Raw genomic sequence first — 21,234 nt, forward strand, 5'->3', positions numbered from 1 at the left:
TTCCACTTCTTTTTTTTTTTTTTTTTTTAAAAAAGAGTTTTGTTCTTGTCACTCAGACCTAAGTCCAATAGTGCAATCTCAGTTCACTGCAACCTCTGCCTCCCCGGTTCAAGCAATTCTCCTGCCTCAGCCTCCCGAGTAGCTGGGATTACAGGCTCCTGCCACCACGCCTGGCTAATTTTTGTATTTTTAGTAGAGGTTGGGTTTCACCATGTCGGCCAGGCTGGTCTCGAACTCCTGACCTCAGGTGATATGCCCACCTCAGCCTCCCAAAATGCTGGGATTACAGGTGTGAGCCACCATGCCCAGCCTCAGCTGCAATCTTACTTAACTCACAGTGCTTGGGCTTCTTATTTTTTTGTCCTCAGGTATCAGGTTAAACCAGAAAAGAGATGATTAGGACTTGAGGGAAGCCGGATAATGGAATGGGAATGGATTTGGGTGCATCTATGTGGTGAATTGATGGTCTTTGACTTGGGAGATGAGGAAGAGAGAGGTGTTTAAGGTAATTCTCAGGTTGGAGTTAGGTAAGAACCTGGCTGTTCCCTGAGGGTAGGCACTGGGTCCTCCCTGCTTGGGTTTTCGATAAAGAGGCAGCACTACTGCTTGGCTCATTAATTCAACCGATACCTGCTGTACCAGACACTGTGCTAGGGATGGAACAACAAACAGGACAGAAAGGCAGTGCCTGACCTCAAGGAGGTTATATTCTAGTGGAGCATACAGAGAAAATAATTGTAAAACCATAAAACTGATGATACTAGCTGTGTTGTTTTAAAGAAAACTAACAATGCAGAAAGGGACAGAGTAAAGGGAAGCTCTACTCCCAGTAAGGTGACCAGGATAAGGAAGCTGTTCATGCAAAGAAGAGGGAGGAGTGGACAGAGGAGTCAGCAAGTGCTAGGGCCTCGAGCAGGAGAGGGACTGGTACGGTCCAGAAAGGCCAAGACCTGCATGACTGGAGCCTGGGAGCAACGGAAGAGCGACAAGCATGCAGGGCCTTGAAGGCCACTTCAGAAGACTGGGTTTTACTCTAAAAGACACCTCTAAAGAGTTTTTTGTTTTTTGTGTTGTTTTGAAACAGGCTTTCGCTTTCGCTCTGTCTCTCAGACTGGAGTGCCGTGGTACAATCATAGCTCAGTGCAGCATTGACCTGCTGGGCTCAAGAGATCCTTCCACCTCAGCCTCCCAAGTAACTGGGACTATGGGAGCACATCATGACACCTAGATAAATTCTGTATTTTTTTTTTTTTTTGAAAGCAATAACCAAATGCATTTAGAACTTTCCAAAGGAACATATACCCGACAAATAGATAAAGCTGTGTTAACATTTTTTTTTGAAAAGACAAGGTTTTGCCATGTTGCCCAGGCTGGTCTCAAATTCCTGGGCTCAGGCAATCCACCCACCTTGTCCTCCCAAAGTGCCGGGATTACAGATGTGAGCCACCACACTCAGCCCCTCTAAAAGTTTTAATTTAGTTTAATCGGAGTGATATGATATGATTCTAAGAGTCTAAGAAGCCCACTTGGGAAGCAAGATGTAGAATGCATTGGCAAGGGAGGAACAGATCAGAGAGTGGGAAGGATATTGCAATGGGACAGGAGAGCATGATGGTGACTTTCACCAGGGTGATGTCAAGAGCGGTAGAGAAGTGAATGGATTTGAGATACACTGCGGGGGTAGAATTGACTAGACTCACTGATAAATGAGATGTGGGAGACGACAGAAAGAGAGATCAAGATGACCCCTTGGTTTCTGGATAGACCTTGGGGTTGTTTACTGAGATGAACAGGATCAAGGGGCGGTGGGGAAAGGGGAGATTTGAGGGGGAATCATCCAGATTTTCTTTTCTTTTCTATTTATTTATTTATTTATTTATTTGCTGGAGTTTCGCTCTTGTCGCCCAGGCTGCAGTGCAATGGCACAATCTCAGCTCACTGCAATCTCCACCTCCTAGGTTCAAGTGATTCTTCTGCCTCAGCCTCCTGAGTAGCTGGGATTACAGGCGCTGGCCACCACACCTGGCTAATTTTTTGTATTTTTAGTAGAGGCAGGGTTTCACCATGTTGGCCAGGCTGGTCTCGAACTATTGACCTCAGGTGATCCACCCCTCCTCAGCCCCCCAAAGTGCTGTGATTATGGGCATGAGCCACTGGGCCCAGTCAAGATTATCTAGATTTTCATTTCGGGACATGTTAAGTTTGAGATGTCTGAGAAACAGCAAAGTGAAGACCTCAAAGAGAGGGTGAGTATGCAAGTCTGGAGCTGAGCAGAAAGTTCTGAGATAGACATTTAAATATGAAAGTCATTAGCACATACAATGGCATTTAAATCTATGTAGATAGATCAGACCACTTAGTGATTAAAAGAAAGAAGCACCAAGACCCAATCCTGAAAAACTTTAACATTTAGAGGTCAGATAAGAAAAAAAAAATCTGGTGCAGCAGAGAATAATGAGAAAGAATGGTCAATGAAGTAGGAGGAAGTGCAGAGAGAGTGTCTCGGTTTCCATGGCATCATGGAAGCCGAGAGAAGAAAGTACATCTGTGACAAATGCAACCGGCAGGTCAAGGTGAGCGCAGAGAAGCATCTGTCGGGCTTGATAACGCGGTGGTCTTTGCCTTGTTTTTAAGAGCAGTATCACTGGGGTGCTAGGGACTGAAAATTATTTCTCATTCCTTTTTTGCTAGGAGCAAGTTATGCTGTCATCCATGCTAAACTTGAAAGTCAAATAAATGTGGGAAGGGTTTCCAAGGGAATCTTGCATCTTGCCATTACACCAGCTGAGTTTAATTTCCCAGGAGCCCAGTCTTGCCCACCTCCTCCCCATGCCTGCAGCTCTAGCTGCCAGGATGCCAATATCTTTAACTCCAAACAAACCATTAATTGTACCCTTGGACCCAAATGATAACCTTTTTTAAAATGCTGCTTGTCTTTGCCTTTTCTTTAACACAATGATGGTCAAATCTCTCATCCACAACCACCAGCTCATTTATTTTAATAACTACATCCACAATGAAAACAGGAGTAGTATTATAGAAAGGGATAAAGTCCTCATCACCTTAGTACAAATGACTAGGGCTTTTCAAATGACTATGGACAGGAAAAACAAAGAAAAACATTTTATACATATATATCAAGCCACTAGATGGAAGTCTTCATTCAACTGCCTGTACATTCAGAAAAGTAAAGCAGGATCAGTGCCAGACTGCACAAACCCGTCAAATTCATTCGACATTCATTGAACAACTGCTTTGTACAAAGACAAATAACAATGATGATAATGGCTACCAGTCATGCAGTACTTACTCTGTGCCAGGCAGTCTGCTGAGTTGCACATACATTGAGTCTCATATACCTTGGCTCATTTAATTCTCCCAGGAGGAAGGGAGTATTATTATCTCCTTTTTATGGGGGAAGAAACCAAATCTTAGAGTTACTTACTCCAAGTAACTGGCCCATGTTGGTGAATGGAGGAGCCAGGTTCCAGAATTAAGAAAATACTGTCATTGTCTACAAAGTGTTTATACTAAATTTGGTAAGAGAGGGATGATGTGCCACAAGGGTGGGCTGTGACTCAGATGCAGGAGCCAGCCAAGAAGGGGCGAAGAGAATCAGCAAAGGCCCCACCATGCTCTCTACAGCACAGGCTGAAACCACGGGGTCACCCCTGATTGTCTTCCCTCAATCTCCCCACAACTACGTCACCAAGAACCGACTGTTCCATCCCCTAAATGCATCTTAAACCAGTCCGCCTTTCTTCACCTACCCTACAATCACATCATTTGTCAAGGCCACCATCATTAATAAGATGGGCTCCCTGGACCACTGCAAGAGCCTCTGGGCTGGTCCTCTGGCATCCTCTCTGCCTCCTACAATCCTCCCTTTCCACTGTAGTCAGAGGGTCCACTTAGTGCACAGGTCACCTCCGTACCCTGCTCAAGCCCTTTCAAAGGCTTCCCAGTAAATCTCAACTCCTTTCCATTGTGTCCAAGGCCTTCCCTCCATGATCTGGGCTTCTTAACCTCATCTCCTACAATAGCTGCTGGCTTCTCAACAACCAGGACAGAACCTGGCATAAACAGTCATTAGGTGCTGAAGAAATGAAGGCAAGAATGAATGAGTGAATAAATAGAAAAAGCTCTGTGGGGGGAGCCATGTTTGAAATTAGCATTAAAGTGGAGCAGGATTTCTTAGACAGTGAGGGCTAAGGGGTGGGAGGTAGTGAAAGAAATTGTTCTCAATGGAGGCAGCAGGTGCACAGGCACAGAGGGATTTCAGGTGCAGCAGGGACATAGCCTGAGCAGGCCTGGGGGGCAGGGCCATGTGAAGCCTGGGTTCTCAAGGTTCAGTATGCATTGTAAGCCCCCAGAAAGCTTGCTGAGACACAAATTGTGGGAACCCACCTCCAGAGATTCTGATAGGTCCAACTGAAACAGAGGCTGAAATGTGCATTTCTTACAAGTTCCCAGGTGACGCTACTGTGGCTGGTCCAGGGCCCACACTTTGAGAACCACTGGTACAAAGTACACTCGGTCCTTCACATCCATGGTTTCCACATCTGTGGATTCAACCAACTGTGGATCAAGATATTTAAAAAAAAAAAAAATAGATGATTGCATTTACACTGAACATGTGGGTTTTTTTATTGTCTTCATTTTCTGAGCAACACAGTCAATAACTATGTACATAGCATTTCCATCGTATTGGGTATCATAAGTAATCTCGACAAGATTTAAAGTATATGAAAGGATATGTGTAGATTATATGCAAATACTACATCATTTTATATAAGGGACTTGAGCATCTGTGGGGGACTGGAACCAAGCCCCCACAGATACCAAGGGACAACCGTATGTGTATATATGCTTTAATTTTGGAGAGTGGGGATTCTTACTTTAAACAAGGGATATAAATCACAGTTTTAAGACATTATTAGTCCTTTGATACTTAAATGTGAATGAGTTGCAAGTTTGTTATTAACCAGAAGGAGAACTCCAGGCACCAGAGGTAAGAGACAGGAGTGAGATAAGAACTGGGAAAGGGAGAAACCCTAGTTTGCCTGCTTCCCAGCATGCCCCAGGGCCAGGCTGGAACAGAAAAGATTAGCTTTGCTAGTGGGAAATTCAATGAAAATGGCTGGGCATAGTGGCTCACACCTGTAATCCCAGCACTCTGGGAGGCCGAGGTGGGTGGATTAGTTGAGGTCAGGAGTTCGAGACCAGCCTGGCCAACATGGTGAAACCCCGTCTCTACTAAAAATACAAAAATTAGTCAGGTGCAGTGGCACATGCCTGGTAATCCCAGCTACTCAGGAGGTTGAGGCACAAGAATCACTTGAATCCCAGAGATGTAGGTTGCAATGAGCAGATACTGTACCACTGCACTCCTTCCTGGGCAACAAAGCAAGACTCTGCCTCAAAAAAAAAAAAAGAAAGAAAGAAAGAAATTCAATGAAATGGAACAAAATAAGACAGTCACTCTGGAGCAAGGGGAGAGCTCAGTTATTTCCTTCTCCCATAGCTGGGACTTGGCTTCACCCTGTGGGCTCCCCCTGTCAAAGCCTTCAGCCTACCGTGTGTGTGTGTGTGTGTGTGTGTGTGTGTGTGTGTGTGTGTGTGTGTGTGTAAAGGAATTTCTCAGGTTGAAGCGAGGACACACAGCCCCCCCACCCCAATCCTTACCTGTGGGAGATCCTGAGAGGCTTGGAGAATCAAGTTTGAAAAACCACTCTTCAAGACTCTGTGAAACTCCTAAACTATATGCACAATATCTATGTTCACGTGTATGTTTTGGGAGAGATGAAACTCTAGAGCCACACTGCCCAATACAGTGGCCACTAGCCACACGTTATGGCTATTTAAATTTAATATAAATAAAATGAAGTTTTCAGTCTCTCGGTCACCCTTACCACATTGGGTATCCAGTAGCCACATGTGGCCACCATGCGGGACAGTGCAGACACACAGCATTTCCACCACCACAGGAAGCTCTGCTGGGCAGCACTCATCTAGAGCTTTCACCAGTTTTCCAAAGGTATCCATGGCCAGAAATTTTAAGAGCTGTTAGTCAAAGCCAGTGAAACTTCACCTAAGGAGCCAGACTCTGCCCTGGAGAGATGAAAGCTCATCACTATGACAGAGGCTGTGAACAAATCTGCCTTTGAATGGTCTTTTTCTTCCAAAAATCCCACTCTAAAAACTCTTAGAAGATATCTAGATTTTGTGCCTTATTATTTATATCCCCTCCTGACCATTGTACCAAAGAGAGGGACAGCTTAATTCCACAAATATTTGCTATAAAAAGGTTCTCTGAGTTCCCCCAGAGTGTCTGTGCCTAACACAAGTCATAGTGGTAAGTAACCTTGATGCTCCCAGTGACCTTGTCTCCTTTGGTGTGTGTGATGGCTCTAGGTGGGCGAGGCAGTCTTGGAAAATGCCCGGCTCATGCTGCAGACAGAAACTATCCAGGCGGGAGCAGATGACTTTAAAGAGAGGTAATGCTTTACAGCAAAGGGGACAGTCCCTTCACACCCCCACACTCCTGGGCAGTGTGGATAATGCTGTTCTGGAGCCTGCATCGTTCACCTCCTACCCCAGGGGAGGCTGGGCAGGATAACAGCCATGATTATCCGGCTCATGTCCCTCCTTGTAGACGCAAACTAGGCATTAAGGGCTCAAAGATGTTGCCCAGTGTCAGTTGGTTTAGAGCAGGGGTTTTCAAACTCTGGCATGCATCAGAATCACCCAGCGGCCATATAGAAAACACAGATTGCTGTGCCCCACCCTGTTGGATTTCTGATTCAATAGGTCTGGAGTAGGACCCCAAATTTATATTCCCAACAAGTTCCCAGGGATGCTGATCATGTTGGTCCTGGGACTCAAATACTTTGAGAACTACTAGTTCAGAGGAATGATTCTCAATCCTGGCTGCATATCAGAATTACCTGGGCACTTAAAAATGTCAGTGCAGGCCAGGCATGATGGCTCACGCCTGTAATCCCAGAACTTTGGGAGGCTGAGGCGGGTGGATCACTAGGTCAGGACTTCAAGACCAGTCTGGGCAAGATGGTGAAACCCCATCTCTACTAAAAATACAAAAATTAGCCAAGCATGGTGGCAGGTGCCTGTAATCTCAGCTGCTCAGGAGGCTGAGGCAGAGAATTGTTTGAACCCAGGAGGTGGAGGTTGCAGTGAGCTGAGATTGCACCACTGCGCTCCAGCCTGGCAACAGAGCGAGACTCCATCAAAAAAAAAAAAAAAAAAAAAAAAAAAAAAGTCAGTGCAGTGCACAAGCCATGTGGAGTCCCCGTGGGCGGGGTCCAGGCTTCGGCAGTTTTAAAGCTCATCAGGTGACTTAATGTGCATCCGGGCTTGAGAACCATGCTCAGCTACACCTCCTACTCAGTCCCTGAAGGCATCTGGGTTTGCAGCCAGTGTCCTGGAGATGCACCCTTTTAACATGGGCGCTGTGGAGACAGAAACCATATTTCTTATTTTGGGGTCCCCAGCCTGATGCTTAGCAGGTTGTCAGTAAAGTTTGTTAAAGGATCCTTGGTTGAAAAGGAGGATAATTCAGGATAGCGATGAAGATGCCGCATCCCCTAACCTGGATCCGAACTCCTGAGTTTTCCCTGGAGCTCTGTGTTTCAACACTCCCATGAGGCTGGTAGCCTATGACGCCAGGTTATCAGAAGTTGGCTGCATTGCCTTCATTCTAATAAATCAGTGTGTGACAATTATACTAACAGTGCCCTCAAAGCTATTGAAACAGTGACTTTTGCCATTCATTGTCTAACTATCACATAATTGGCCTGTTGCTAACATTTACAATCTGATTCTTTTTCTTTTGGACTACCAGTTATACTGATTAAGTTTGTTTATCTGCAGATATGAAAATGAGCTGCCATTTCGAAAAGCGGCAGAAGAGGAAATTAACTCTCTGTATAAAGTCATTGATGAAGCTAATTTGACAAAAATGGATCTGGAGAGTCAAATAGAAAGTCTGAAAGACGAACTTGACTCTCTGTCAAGAAACTACGAAGAGGTAGGTGGGGGCTGGGTTGCTGGGTTGGCCACAAGACCAGAGGCACACATCTGTCTGCCTGTGCTTCCGGACAAGGCCATGGTGGCTCCTCTCTGACTCCACAGTGTGTGCCCAGGACTGCAGGGAACATACCTGTAAAATACTCTCAGATCCTTGTAGTGGGTCCGGTTGCCCCTGCAGTCTCAAACTCAAATAGCTTTGGGAAGCAGTGTGGTACAGAAACGGGAAGGCAGCTGGCCTTGGCACTAGCAAATGGGAGAACTTGGGTTAAATTAGAGGGAGCAACCCCTCCTCAATGCATTCTATGTCAGGTTTTGTTTGTTTGGTTTTTTTCAACACTGTATTATACAAACAAAATAACTCTGGGGGTAGATCCAAGCTGTGGTTTATGTCTACTCATTAACAAAATTAGGTCAGATCATTGAGTGACAGAACTGGTGGGGACCTCCAATAGTTATAGGGTCTAGTTCCCTGTATGACTTCAGTGATTCTAAACACCTCACACATATTACTGTCTGATTTGAGATTTAGGCTGCTTCGAGTTGAGTCAAAACAATGCTCACATTGGGAAGTTCTTTCTTGGGTCCAACTTAAGCTAACTAGCAACTGTAAACCCACTTCTTCTTGTTCTTAGCTCAGTGACTTAAGACAACTCTCCAACAGTAACCCTTTAGAGATGCCAAAGTTATCTTTAAGTCTCTTTCAGCCTTGTCTGACTTTATGATTAAATTCACTTTGCTGTTGTTGCTTACTTTGTTTTCGTTTTTTTAATTTATTTATTTCGATTTCTGCTTTGGGCTGGGGCTTGTGGAGACCAACCTAATAAATGCATCCTTGGTGCCAGGCATGGTGGCTTGTGCCTGTAATCCCAGCACTATGAGAGGTCAAGGAGTTCAAGACCAGCCTGGGCAACATGGCGAAACCCCATCTCCACTAAAAATATAAAAACTAGCTGGGTGTGGTGGCATGTGCCTGGAGTCTCAGCTGCTCAGGAGGCTGAGGTGGGAAGATTGCTTGAGCCCAAGAGGTGGAGGTTGCAGTGCGCTGAGATCATGCCACTGCACTCCAGCCTGGGCGACAAAGTGAGACCCTGCCTCAAAAGAAAGAAAAAGAGAGAGAGAGAGAGAGAGAAAGAAAGGAAGGAAGGAAGGCAAGCAGGCAGGCATCCTTGGGAAAAGAGAAATTGAGAAATTTTACTTATGCTAGGAAGAAGATCAGAGACTTTCCCAGTCTCTGTGAAGCCTGTGTCTGGCAGTTGCAGAATAAGAAAAGAATTACACACAGAGCTGGTCTTCTGCTGGCTAGAATTCTATGCCATTTATTGCCCTCTGTAACTCACCTAAGATGTGTATTGTCGTTTTCAGGATGTGAAGGTGCTGCACAAACAATTGGCAGGGTGTGAGCTGGAACAAGTGGATGTTCCCATCGGCACTGGTCTGGACGACATCCTTGAGACGATCAGAATTCAGTGGGAGAGAGATGTTGAAAAGAACCGGGTGGAGGCAGGAGCCCTGCTCCAAGCTAAGGTGAGAGGCAGGACCAGCATCCTCCACTCTGCCCTATGCAGGAGGCCAAGCTGAGCTGGAAACCAATCAACATGCAGATGAAGAAATACAATGGTTTAGTAACAAGTTAAACCGCATTAGACATAGAAGAAATGAAAATTAAAATAACAGCTTTTTTGTTTATGTATCTAAAACTAGAAAATGTTTAACATGGTCATAATGCTGGCAAGTATGTGGAGAAGTAGGTTCTCTACTGTATTACTGACAAGCACAAACTAGTGCACTGCTGTTGCATAAGAAATTTAGTAATATGTACCAAGAGTGTTAAAATGCCCCTAGCTACCAGCTGAATAACCTAAATACAATCCTAAAAGAATAATTGAAAAAACAAATCATCTATGTCCAAATATACTCACTGAAGCATTATAGGAGTGAAAAAAATACACGTTTACTAATAGAAGAAAGTCTAAGCCACAACCTAACTATGTGCAGTAAAATATGAGGCAATTATTAGAATTAATGTTTATGAAGCATTTACAAAATAGGAACATGCTCGTGATATAAGGTAAAATGAGAAGAAAATGAGAGTACAGAATGGTATATGCCAGAGCCCAAAAAATGTTTTCTATAAAGGACCAGATAGTAAATATTTCAGTTTTCATGGGCCAGATGGTCTCTGTTGCAACTCCTCAGCTCTGCCACTGTGGTGTGAAAACAGCTGTAGCCAATAGGTAGCAAATGAGCATAGCTGTGTTCCAATAAAACTTTATTTATAAAAATAAAAGGCAAGCTGGATTTGGCCTATGGGCTGCAGTTTGCCAGTTCCTGGTATATACAGTAGGGTAAAGCAAATTCAAACAAAGAAACTAGGCATTGAGAAAAACATTTATAAAGAAAAGACTAAAATGGGATTAGCAGTCATTGCCTTTAAGTAATGGACTAGTCTGATGCTTTGATATGTTTTTCCTTTTTTTTGTTGTTATTTATCAAGTTTTTGTTAAATAGTATAAATTATATTCATGGAAGAAAAACAACTTTTATTAAACCTCATAAATAATGTAGGAATTAACCAGAAAACAGGATGCATAGCGTTTGTTCTTCCCTTCTCCATCTTTCACCCGTTTCTGACTTTGTAATTTCGATACAGAGGATGAAAATTGAAGAGGAAGGAAAATGTGAAAAAGTAGAGAAAATCAGGTAGATGTCTGAGCAAAGGCAAAAAGGCTGTTTCTGAGCTCTTGGTTACCATTTAGTGGTCCTTGAGCCTGGCTACGCAGCAGAATTATTTCAGAGCATTTTCAAAAATCAGCATCCCAGACCAATTAAATCAGAAAGAGGAGAGGGACTTTGTGACTTTTCAAGCTCTCTGGACGATTCTAATATGCAGCCAGATTTGAGAACCATGAGAATTATAAAAAGCTATGAAAAGAAAAATAGGAGGGCCTTTTCTGTCCTTTTTCCCACCATACTCACTCAGTCCCCCAAGTAGCAAAAGGAACCTTCCCAGCTGAGTCTTCATCAGTTCTGGATCCCCCAAATGTTCTCCAGCCTAGAAAACACCCTTTCAATCACCCATTTATCCAACCCTTACCCCCTTCCAATAGCTACTTTTCTTTCTAATCACCAATCCTTGAGTGAGCCAGGTCACTATAAACACTTTTGATGGCAAATAGTGCCTAGTAATTCAAAAAAATGACTTCCCCTCACCACATCCAACCTGATGAGAAGTAGAGCAACACAGAGATAGAGTGAAGCCATAGATTTGACTTTGGTCCATTACCTTTTTTAACAGACTCATGAAAAACCACAGACAATTAATGGTCCTAGAGACCATCTGATCCCATTCCCTAATTTGAGAGGTGAGGAAACTGAGATCCAGCGAGTGTAGGTGACTTCCCAAGGTCACACTACTGGTTGAGAGCTTCATAGTTCATCTCTCCTGTTCTTGGTCCAGGGACCTTTTCTCTGCATTGGGCTGCATCGTCTCTCCCCTGGCTCTGCTCCCAAAGCTAAACCTCAGAGGCCCAGCAGTTTGCAAACTTTGCTTCTGTTCCAGCCCTCCTGGGGTGTGCACAACACTGTGGTGACTGTTTCTTTGGGAAAGGACAGGCCATTATAATTATCAGAAATAAATCCTTCATAGTTTGAAAAAGAAAAAAAAAGGTCATTATTATCTACTCCTCATCCCTTGGAGAGTCATCGCTAGCCCAACAGTAACTCAAACATTAATTCTGAACAGATTCATTAGTGTTTTTTAATAGAGTAATCTGAAAGCTACATCTCAGAGAAAACAGACAGTATTTGTTTTAGCTTGGCCAATGCTGCCTGGGCCTCTTGCAGAGAGGCAGAGCTCAGAAAATATTTGCAGAATGAGTGAATTCCTCTGATCATCAACAGAGATCTGAACTGACAGCCAGAATTCTTCAAATAAATAGTTTTGTCAGTTGCAGTTGTGCCCTCAGGGGCTGACATTTGCCCATCCTGAGCATCTCTTGTTGGTTTCTTGGCGGCAAAGCATAAATGTGAAATGGCTTAGCACACACAGCTTTCAAAAGCTTTTGTAAAGGAAATGCAAGCATGCATCTAATTACCTTTCAGACCAGAGAGGCAGAAAATTAATTAACATGTTTAATTTATATCATAGTGTAGGTTCCTTCAGAAGCAGAATAAAAAAATATTGGAATTAAGGTAGTTTACTTGGAAGTTGGGGAGTTAAAAACCTACAAAATATCAGAAAAGGAGAAGCAGAGAAGGAACCAACAAGGAATGCGTAATCAAACCAGTTACCACTGTGGGAGACTGACGTGTAAACCAGGAAGAACTGTGAGAAATGGTACAGAACACAGGAGAGGGGAAAGGCGAGGGAGCTGAGATGTTAATACCATCTCCCAACAGTCTCCACCATCTGCTGTCAGAGTGACCTTCCAAAGGCTTCAGAGAAACTCGCAGGCAAAAAGATGCAGAATCTGGCAGTGGGAACAAGAGAGCACTAAACTGTGGATGCCTAAGGGACAAAGGTGGTGCCATCAGCATCTGCTAGAACTTACCTGCCCATTCTGCTTATTTTTTCAGTCATTCAAAGTTTAATAAAATAGAGACATAAGAAAACGTATTAAGAGGTTCTGGCTAAGGTCACTGCGGTCATCGTATTCTTTCCAGCTGTGGTGTTATGAATGTCAGGAACCTCGTGGTCCAATTTTTGGAGCTTCTGAAGTTACATGATTCAGTGATTATGAATCAGATTGGTCCAGAGAATTTCTGGAGGGTCTTAAAATCTGGCTCTTCCTTGTCTATTTGTTGTGGTTACCCAATGCAGGGTATTCGGGGATGCTCCAGGAACCTCAGACAACATGCCCATGCTCCAGACCTCCTGATTAGTCATATAAAATAAAACAACTTTTCTTTCTAAGTTGGGCACTGTGGCATGTGCCTGTAGTCCTAGCTATTCAGAAGGTCAAGGCAGGAGGATTGCTTGCAGCCAAGAGTTTAAAGCAGCAGTACACTATGATCATACCTATGAATAGCCACTGTATTTCAGCCTGGGCAATATGGTGAGACCCCATCTCTTTTAAAAAATCCTTTTTGTCCTCTATACTCTCACAAAATGCTTCTGACACCAAATACGTAGGTTTCTTCTTCTCCAAGCAGCTCTAAAACGCCAACTGGGTGTCCTGTAATTCAATTCAATCCTGACACTACCTACCTGGAGTTAGCATCAGATCCCACAGGTTAAGAGCTCCGTCCCATAAAACTGCCCTTACTTCAGATGACACGTCTGGCCCTCCCATACTTCTGATAAACTGGCTATAAATGAGGGGTTCCCACAACCTCCTCTGCAGAGGGATAAGTAGATAGTTTGCTAGAACAGCACCCAGAACTCAGGGAAACTATTTTTGCCAGCTTATTATAAAGGATACAATTCAGGAGCAGCCAAATGGAAGAGATGCTTAAGGCAAGGTAAGTGAGAAGGGGCATGGAGCCCCCAACTCCAACTTTTTGAGTCATTATAACACTTGACTTAAAATGCAAACATGTTATACAGCTGTCCAAAAATATTCTTTCTTTTACCCTTATTCTATAAGCCTTTTTTTCTATTTTCAAGAGGGTTTTTTTAACTTTTTTAACTTTTTTGTTAAAAACTAATACACATATGTACACGTGAGCCTAGGCCTACACAGGGTCAGGATCATCAATATCACTGTCCTCTACCTCCACATCTTCTCCCACTGAAAGGTCTTCAGGGGCAGTAACATGCAGGAGCCTTCAGCTCCTGTGACAATGCCCTTCTCTGGAATTCCTCCTGAAGGACCTGCCTGAGGCTGTTTTATAGTAAACTTTATTTTCTTTTTTAATAAGTAGAGATCACGCCATTGCACTCCAGCCTGGGTAACAAGAGCGAAACTCCATCTCAAAAATAAATAAATAAATAAGTAGAAGGGAGGCTGGGCATGGTGTAGCTCACCCCTGTAATCCCAGCACTTTGGGAGGCCAAGGCAGGCAGATTACCTGAGGTTGAGATTTCGAGACCAGCCTGACCAACATGGAGAAACCCCTCTCTACTAAAAATACAAAATTAGCTGGGCCTGGTGGTACATGCCTGTAATCCCAGCTACTCAGGATGTTAAGACAGGAGAATCGCCTGAACCCAAGAGGTGGAGGTTGCAGTGAGCTGAGGCCGTGCCATTACACTCCAGCCTGGGCAACAAGAGCAAAACTCCATCTCAAAAAAAAAATAAGTAGAAGGAGTACACTAATGATAAAAAGTATAGATATAGTAAATACATAAACCAGTAACATTCACTATTATTAACAAATGCTATGCACTGCACATAATTGGATGTGCTAGACTTTTTTAGGACTGGTGGCGCAATAGGTTTGTTGACATGGCATCACCACAGGGTCTCACAAAGCTGTAGTCAAGGTACCCACCAGGGCTGCCTTCTTATCTTCAGAGTTTATTCGGGTTCTTTGCAGGGTTCAATTCCTTGCAGACGTAGGATTGAGGCCCCCGACTCCTAGAGGCCATTTATAACATGACTGCTTGCTCCTTCGGGGCCAACAGAAAAGCATTACTATTTTAAGCCTTTAATCTGATTAAGTCAGGCCCGCTTGGATACTCCTCTTTTGATCAATTCAAATTTAACTGATCAATTCAAATTGTATGTGCTAGACTTTTATAGGACTGGAGGTGCAATAGGTTTGTTGACATGGCATCACCAGTGTCAATCATAATTACATATTCAAAATCTCTTCATCCTTCTCATCTAACATAATCTAATCATTGGGCGTAATACCAGAGAACGGAGATCATGGAGGCCATCTTAGAATTCTGCCTACCACACTCGGTCCCTCAGCATTGGGCAGAGAACTAAAACTGTGCCCCTCCCCAAACCCCTGCCATCTCACCTCCTCTGCCAGGCAAATAGCTCTGCCTTCAGCCCATCTCCTCCAGGGAAGCACAGGTCCCGTCTTTCTTGTCCAATTTCTCAGCCAGGGCACTGACACATCTTTGTTCCCTCATCCTAAGCCTCATCTGAAGTCTGCCTCCTGCAATGCAAGCTCTGTTTCGCCTTCTTAGCCTTCTTCCTGAGATGCTACTTCCATTTAATTTCCATTTGCCTAAAGCTGACTCCACACACTCATTCCTAGAGGCCTCTTTTCTCCATCCCTTGCCCACTGCAACTGGATGAGGTATACAATACCCAAAGGCTTAATCAATCACCAGAACAAGCTGGTGGTTTCCCGGATGTGAGAGAACTCAGTCTGTGTTAATGGTCCCCAGGGCCAGGAACTCTATAACAAATGGATTGCTCCCATGCTATCTGCTCCGACAGTAAGTTTGCACTTGCCTCAGGTCAGTTTGAGGCATCTGCGGTCAGGAACTTTATCTGAGCTGTAACCATCTTGCCTTCAACAGTCAGGATGACAGACTGTGCAAACTATTAAGAATGAAGAGAAGTGAATAGACGGAAACGAATTGTGAGGTTTCTGGATGTTGATAGTCTTAGAGCCAAAAGAAACATTCAAGATCATTTAAAGCAGAGCCATCTAACAGAAATACCGCAATGATTGGCATATTCTATAATCCACGCAGCAATCCAGTATGGTAGCTGCTGGCCACAAGGGGTTATACAGGTGCAGTGGTTCATGCCTATATTCCCAGCATTTTGGGAGGTCAAGGTGGGCAGATCACTTGAGCCCAGGAGTTCGAGACCAGCCTAAAAGACACGGCAAAACCCTGTCTCCACAAAAATACAATAATTAGCCAGGTGTGGTGACATGTGCCTGTAGTCCCATGGGAGTGACTTGGGAAGCTGACACAGGAGGATCACCTGAGCCTAGGAGGCCGAGGTTGCAGTGAGCTATGATTGCACCACTGCACTCCAGCCTGGACAACAGAGCAAGACTCCTTCTCAAAAATAATAAGGCTGAGGAACTAATTTTTAATTATATTTAATTTTTATTTAAGTAGCTACAGATGACTAGTGACTAATCTATTGGACAGCACAGGTCTAGATTTACCCACGAGGAGAGTAGAAACCTTGAATAGCATGTCTCCATGTCATCCATACTTACAAACAATAATTTTCCCTGTAAACACAGATATTTTATACAGGCTACCCTGTCTATACCTTTTCTTTCCTTGCTTTTACCAACAAAAGCCAGTATTTTCTAAGATATATAAAGCTAGATTAAAATGGGCACTGCCACTCTGACTCTAGACTACAAGATGACCTGTTGCAATATTGCCGCGTTAACCACCTAGGAAAGTTCCTTTCCAGGAGAACAACAAAAGCAGGACCCCTGACAGCATCTGCAGTCTAGAGGCTCCTGTGTGCTGATGAGCTGGCTGAACTCCCTGAGGGCTCTTCAGTGAAATAAGCCATGGCTGTAGCCCAGTGTGCTCGAGGCAAACCCTGAACGGGGATCCCCAAGCATCTTCATATCTCTGTATCTCACAGAGAACTTCACAAAAGGGCCCCAGTTTGCTTTTATGTCTTTTTCAATTTACTTTTATTTTATTTCAACTGTATAGTAGATAATACATTCACTTAGTTCAAAATTCAAAACATGCAAAATGATATACAGTGAAAAGTACTATCCAACCCATGTCCTAGCCATCATTTTTTTCTATGGGGGTCAATCAGTGTTCTCCTTTTCTTGTATGTCCTTTCAGAAACATTTTACACATATACAAGGGAAAAAAAAAAAATATATATATATATATATATGATATTATACCACAGGAGCAGCACACTGTGACCCACAAGCCAAATCTGACCCACTGCCTGTTTTGCAAATAGAGTTTTATTGGAACGTGACCATCACATTCATTTACATATTGTCTATGGCTACATTTGCACTACACTAGGAAAGTTCAAAAGTTGCAACAGAGACCATATGACCTGCTAAGCCTGAAGTGTTTACTGCCTAGCTAGTCACAGAAAACGTTGTCAGCCTCTTTTCTAGCTAACAGATGCCCCAGAATTTGTTTAGCCTGTTCCCTATTGCTGAGCATTGAGGGTGGCTTCCAATTTTTTGCTATTACAAGAGATTAGTCACTAACAGGGTATACCTCTTATAGTAATTATATAATTATTTCTATAATTTCCAATTATAGAAATGTATCTATTAAATTAACTTATAGACATGGAATTGCTGGCCCCAAAAGTGTATACATTGGTAATTTTGATAAATATTCCCAAATTACCTTCTACAAAAATTATAACAATTAACATTTCTGTCAGAAATATTTGAGAGTGTCCATTTCCCCATATCTTCACCAACACTATGGGTTAAAAATGGATTTCTCACAAATTGCTTTTGTGTGTACTAGCAGATCATATCTTTTGCCCATTTTGATTGTAGTTGTATGCCACAGTAGCATATACCAGTTGGTGTGGCTACAAAGAGAATGGAGAGAATCAGAGTAGATTTTAAAAGGAAAAACAAAAAGACTATCTCATTGAGATAGGTACTGCCTACTCTTTGCCTAATCTTTTCTCTAGTTAAGACAACACACAGACTGGGTGTGGTGGCTCACTCCTGTAATCCCAGCACTTTGGGAAGCCAAGGCAGGCAGATCACTTGAAGTCAGAAGATCGAGACCAGCCTGGCCAGCATGGTAAAACTGCATCTCTACTAAAAATACAAAAAATTAGCCTGGTATGATGGCACATGCCTGTAATCCCAGCTACTGGGGAGGCTGAGACATGAGAATCACTTGAACCCGGGAGGCGGAGGATTGCAGTGAGCCGAGACCACTCCACTGCACTCCAGCCTGGGCAACAGAGTGAGACTCTGTCTCAAAACACAACAACAACAACAAAAACCCACAGACGTTGTAGAGGGCTCTCTCAGGCCCTTATCTCCTTATACTGTGTGTCTAAACTCACAACTGGTTAACTACCAATATCTGGGTACCTACATAGGGGATTACCCAACATTGCAACCTCTTTCTTACAACTTCTACCAAGGAATCTCCACTCACTCATTCATTCAAAATCCATTTGTCAAGGACAAACCAGGTGCAAGGCCCTGACTTGATACTATGGTTCCTGAAGTCCCTGACTTCAAAGAATGCTCGTCCCAGGCTACCTGACTATGCTGATCTCAAAGCATATGTTAGATATTTTTAAATAGCTCTTTCCCATAAAAGTGTAAGGACTGGCCAGGCACAGTGGCTCATGCCTGTAATCCCAGTGCTTTGGAAGGCTGAGGCAAGAGGATCCCTTGAGGCCAGGAGTTTGCAACCAGCCTGGGCAACATAACAAGACCCCACCTCTACAGATTTTTTTTTAAAAAATTAGGTGTGGAAGCAGACAACTGTAGCTCTAGCTACTCAGGAGGCTGAGGCAGGAGAATTGCTTGAACTCAGGATGTCGAGGCTGCAGTGAGCTATGATCTTATCACTGTACTCCAGCCTAGGCAACAGAGTGAGACCACGTTGACTCAAAATAAAATAGTGGAAAAATTAATTTTTCTCTTTAGACTCATTGCTGAGCCTCTTCAGCTGCTTTTATCAAGAGGATGGGCTTACTTATTACCAAAAGGACAGCAACGTTACAAAGCCATTGGCTCCTCTGTGTTTCGTTTGGCAGCTCCAACAGAGGCTGGGAATTGGTCCTACACTCAAAATGCAGCAGCTCCACCAGTCAGGCAGTTCTTGTGTAAACTCCCAGAGAATCTTGTCGTAGCCTCGCCAGGCCAGCTCCTCTGCCAGTGTTGCAGTTTCATGGAGTGAGGTGTGTGTTTCTGTTTAATCCTTACTGAGGAGGGCCCATGTCGCTAGTGCAGACTGGATGGCATCCAGTCTTCTCCCAAATAAATCCTACATCTGGCTGAGGAAGGTCAGGAGTGTGTGCTGCCTGTCAAAAGCTATCCTTAGCTAAATAACATACGACACCACATAACTGCAAAATGACTTACAACTGTCATAAGAACAATAGCTGATCCTCTTAATGAAAAGGAGATTTGATCTCATTGTATTCCTGGTAGATCCTCCTCTTCTTCCCTAGTCCCTAGCATGTGCCTGGCCCACATTGTAGACCTTCAATAAATATTGTTGAGCACATTCTAGGTGTATGTGCTCAACACCTATGTTAGGTCCCCAAAGCAGGCAGAGGGGTAAGTAAGAAGTTGTTCCTGTACACAAGGTACCCACAGTCCACTGTGGATGTTGGCTGGCATACTGGTAGAAGGCAAGAAATGTGTGGAAAGGGCCTGGGTGCGGTGGCTCACACCTGTAATCCCAGCACTTTGGGAGACCGAGGCAGGCAGATCATGAGGTCAGGAGTTCAAGACCATACTGCCCCAGCATGGTGAAAACCCATCTCTACTAAAAATACAAAAATTAGCCAGCCATGGTGGCACATGCCGGTGGTCCCAGCTACTCAAGAGGCTGAGGCAGGAGAATTTCTCGAACCAAGAAGGTGGGGGTTGCAGTGAGCCAAGATTGTGGCACTGCACTCCAGCCTGGGCAACAGAGCAAGACTCTGTCTCAAAAAAAAAAAAAAAAAAAAGAAAAGAAATGGGTAGAAAGGCTACTCTTCTACAAGGCAGAGTGAAATATGATACAAAAGCAGAGCCAGCCAGGCTTTTATGAAGCACCCACCAAGGGTTCTAAACACCCAACAGGTATGTTATCATTTAATCTTCCTAACATGAGATAGGTATTATGATTTATCATTTTATAGAGGAGGAAACTGAAGCACAGGGAGGTTAGGTAGTGTGCCCAAAATCACACACTGAGAAAGTGGCAGCGCTGGGATTCAAATTATACATTCTGACTCCAGAATCAACACTCTAAACTGCTAGTTTGAACTGGACAGACCACATGAATGGGGGGACCTTGATTGGGCTTTTTAAAAAAGAGTTTTTTGTAGAAACGGGGTCTCGCTATGTTGCCCAGGCTGGTCTTGAACTACTGGTCTCAAGTGATCCTCCTGCTTTGGCCTCCTAAAGTGCTTGGAATACAGATATGAGCCACTATGCCCAGATGGTTTATTTTAGTTATTAAGAATAAATAAGTGACATCTCGTGGAATGTGAGGTTGGAGACGCCTTTGTCCTGAGGGGCTAAAAGTTATGCCAGACTTCCGTTGGAAGGTTTTCAAACCAAGGGTCTGTGCCCTCCTTGTGGGATTCTTCTATGAAACAAGATAGGGAACCACTGTGTTCCCATGGGACCATCGCTTACCTTTCTCCATGACTGTGAACAAGACCATGAGATTAGCATGATCTCATGAAACCTGAAAAGTGCTGAAGAGCCAAGGCAGGTACCTGTATTCTGTGGTAGAACAATGCTCATGTTGATGACCAGTTGCAAAAACCAGAGAGCTCAAGTGACTTGCTCAAACCTGCACAGCAACTGCTCAGCAAAAGGCAGAAGACACATGAGGCAGACAGCTTATCCTGATACATGATCTGCTGAGAATGCACTTACAATTTCAAAGACCAGGAAGTATCATCACTCTCTCTCCACACTCTCCCTCCTCCTTAACACTCACCTTCCCCTCATACTGCAAGGTAGCAATTCTCTCAGTTCTGGGTCATTGCCAAGGGTGTTTTTAGAAATGGCCATGCGAATCACCAAAGTGGGTCAGGCTTGGATTTGGAGATGGTTCTTTTCCTCTTTCCCAGTCCTCATTTGTATCTTCAAGAGTCAGGCCCTCAAATACTTAATTATGACTTAATCAGAACAAACTGTTTTTCTCCTCTTACATCCTTCATGTGCAACAACATGCTAAATGAATTTGAAATTTTTGAAATTGGAAAATCTTTATTATGTTTCAAAATGCTGATGTGCTTTCCTGTCCCAGAAGTAACTGCACTCCTACGCAGCTGGAATACAAACATGGGCAGCTCAGCTCCTGCGCAGTTTAAAAGCCTAGGGATCAGCACATTTGAATTTCATCACACACCCGCACTGGGCGACAAAACACAGTCCTACCTTCCTATCCGCAGGGACTAGATCACACACCTACTATGAGAAGAAATCTGGAGACACTGGATTGAAATGGAAACAGAAATAGAATTACAATAACCAGAAAGCATAAATCTAAAAAGCCATTGGATAAAAATGCATAATACAGGCTGGGCGCGGTGGCTCAAGCCTGTAATCCCAGCACTTTGGGAGGCCGAGGCGGGTGGATCACGAGGTCAAGAGATCGAGACCATCCTG

At 43.8% G+C, this 21,234-nt stretch overlaps 1 protein-coding gene across 1 annotated transcript in view; it reads left to right on the top strand.

The window, feature by feature from the left end:
* The window catches only part of BFSP2 (beaded filament structural protein 2), a 64,914-nt gene that overhangs the window by 31,156 nt on the left and 12,524 nt on the right, over window positions 1–21,234 (top strand). The window contains exons 2-4 of the mRNA XM_017505709.2: window positions 6,415–6,497; window positions 7,891–8,047; window positions 9,412–9,573. Coding sequence (XP_017361198.1) covers window positions 6,415–6,497; window positions 7,891–8,047; window positions 9,412–9,573 — 402 coding nt within the window. The remainder of the gene's footprint in view (window positions 1–6,414; window positions 6,498–7,890; window positions 8,048–9,411; window positions 9,574–21,234) is intronic.

Source organism: Cebus imitator, unplaced genomic scaffold, assembly GCF_001604975.1.
Source record: "Cebus imitator isolate Cc_AM_T3 unplaced genomic scaffold, Cebus_imitator-1.0 Scaffold340, whole genome shotgun sequence".
Taxonomy (NCBI): domain Eukaryota; kingdom Metazoa; phylum Chordata; class Mammalia; order Primates; family Cebidae; genus Cebus; species Cebus imitator.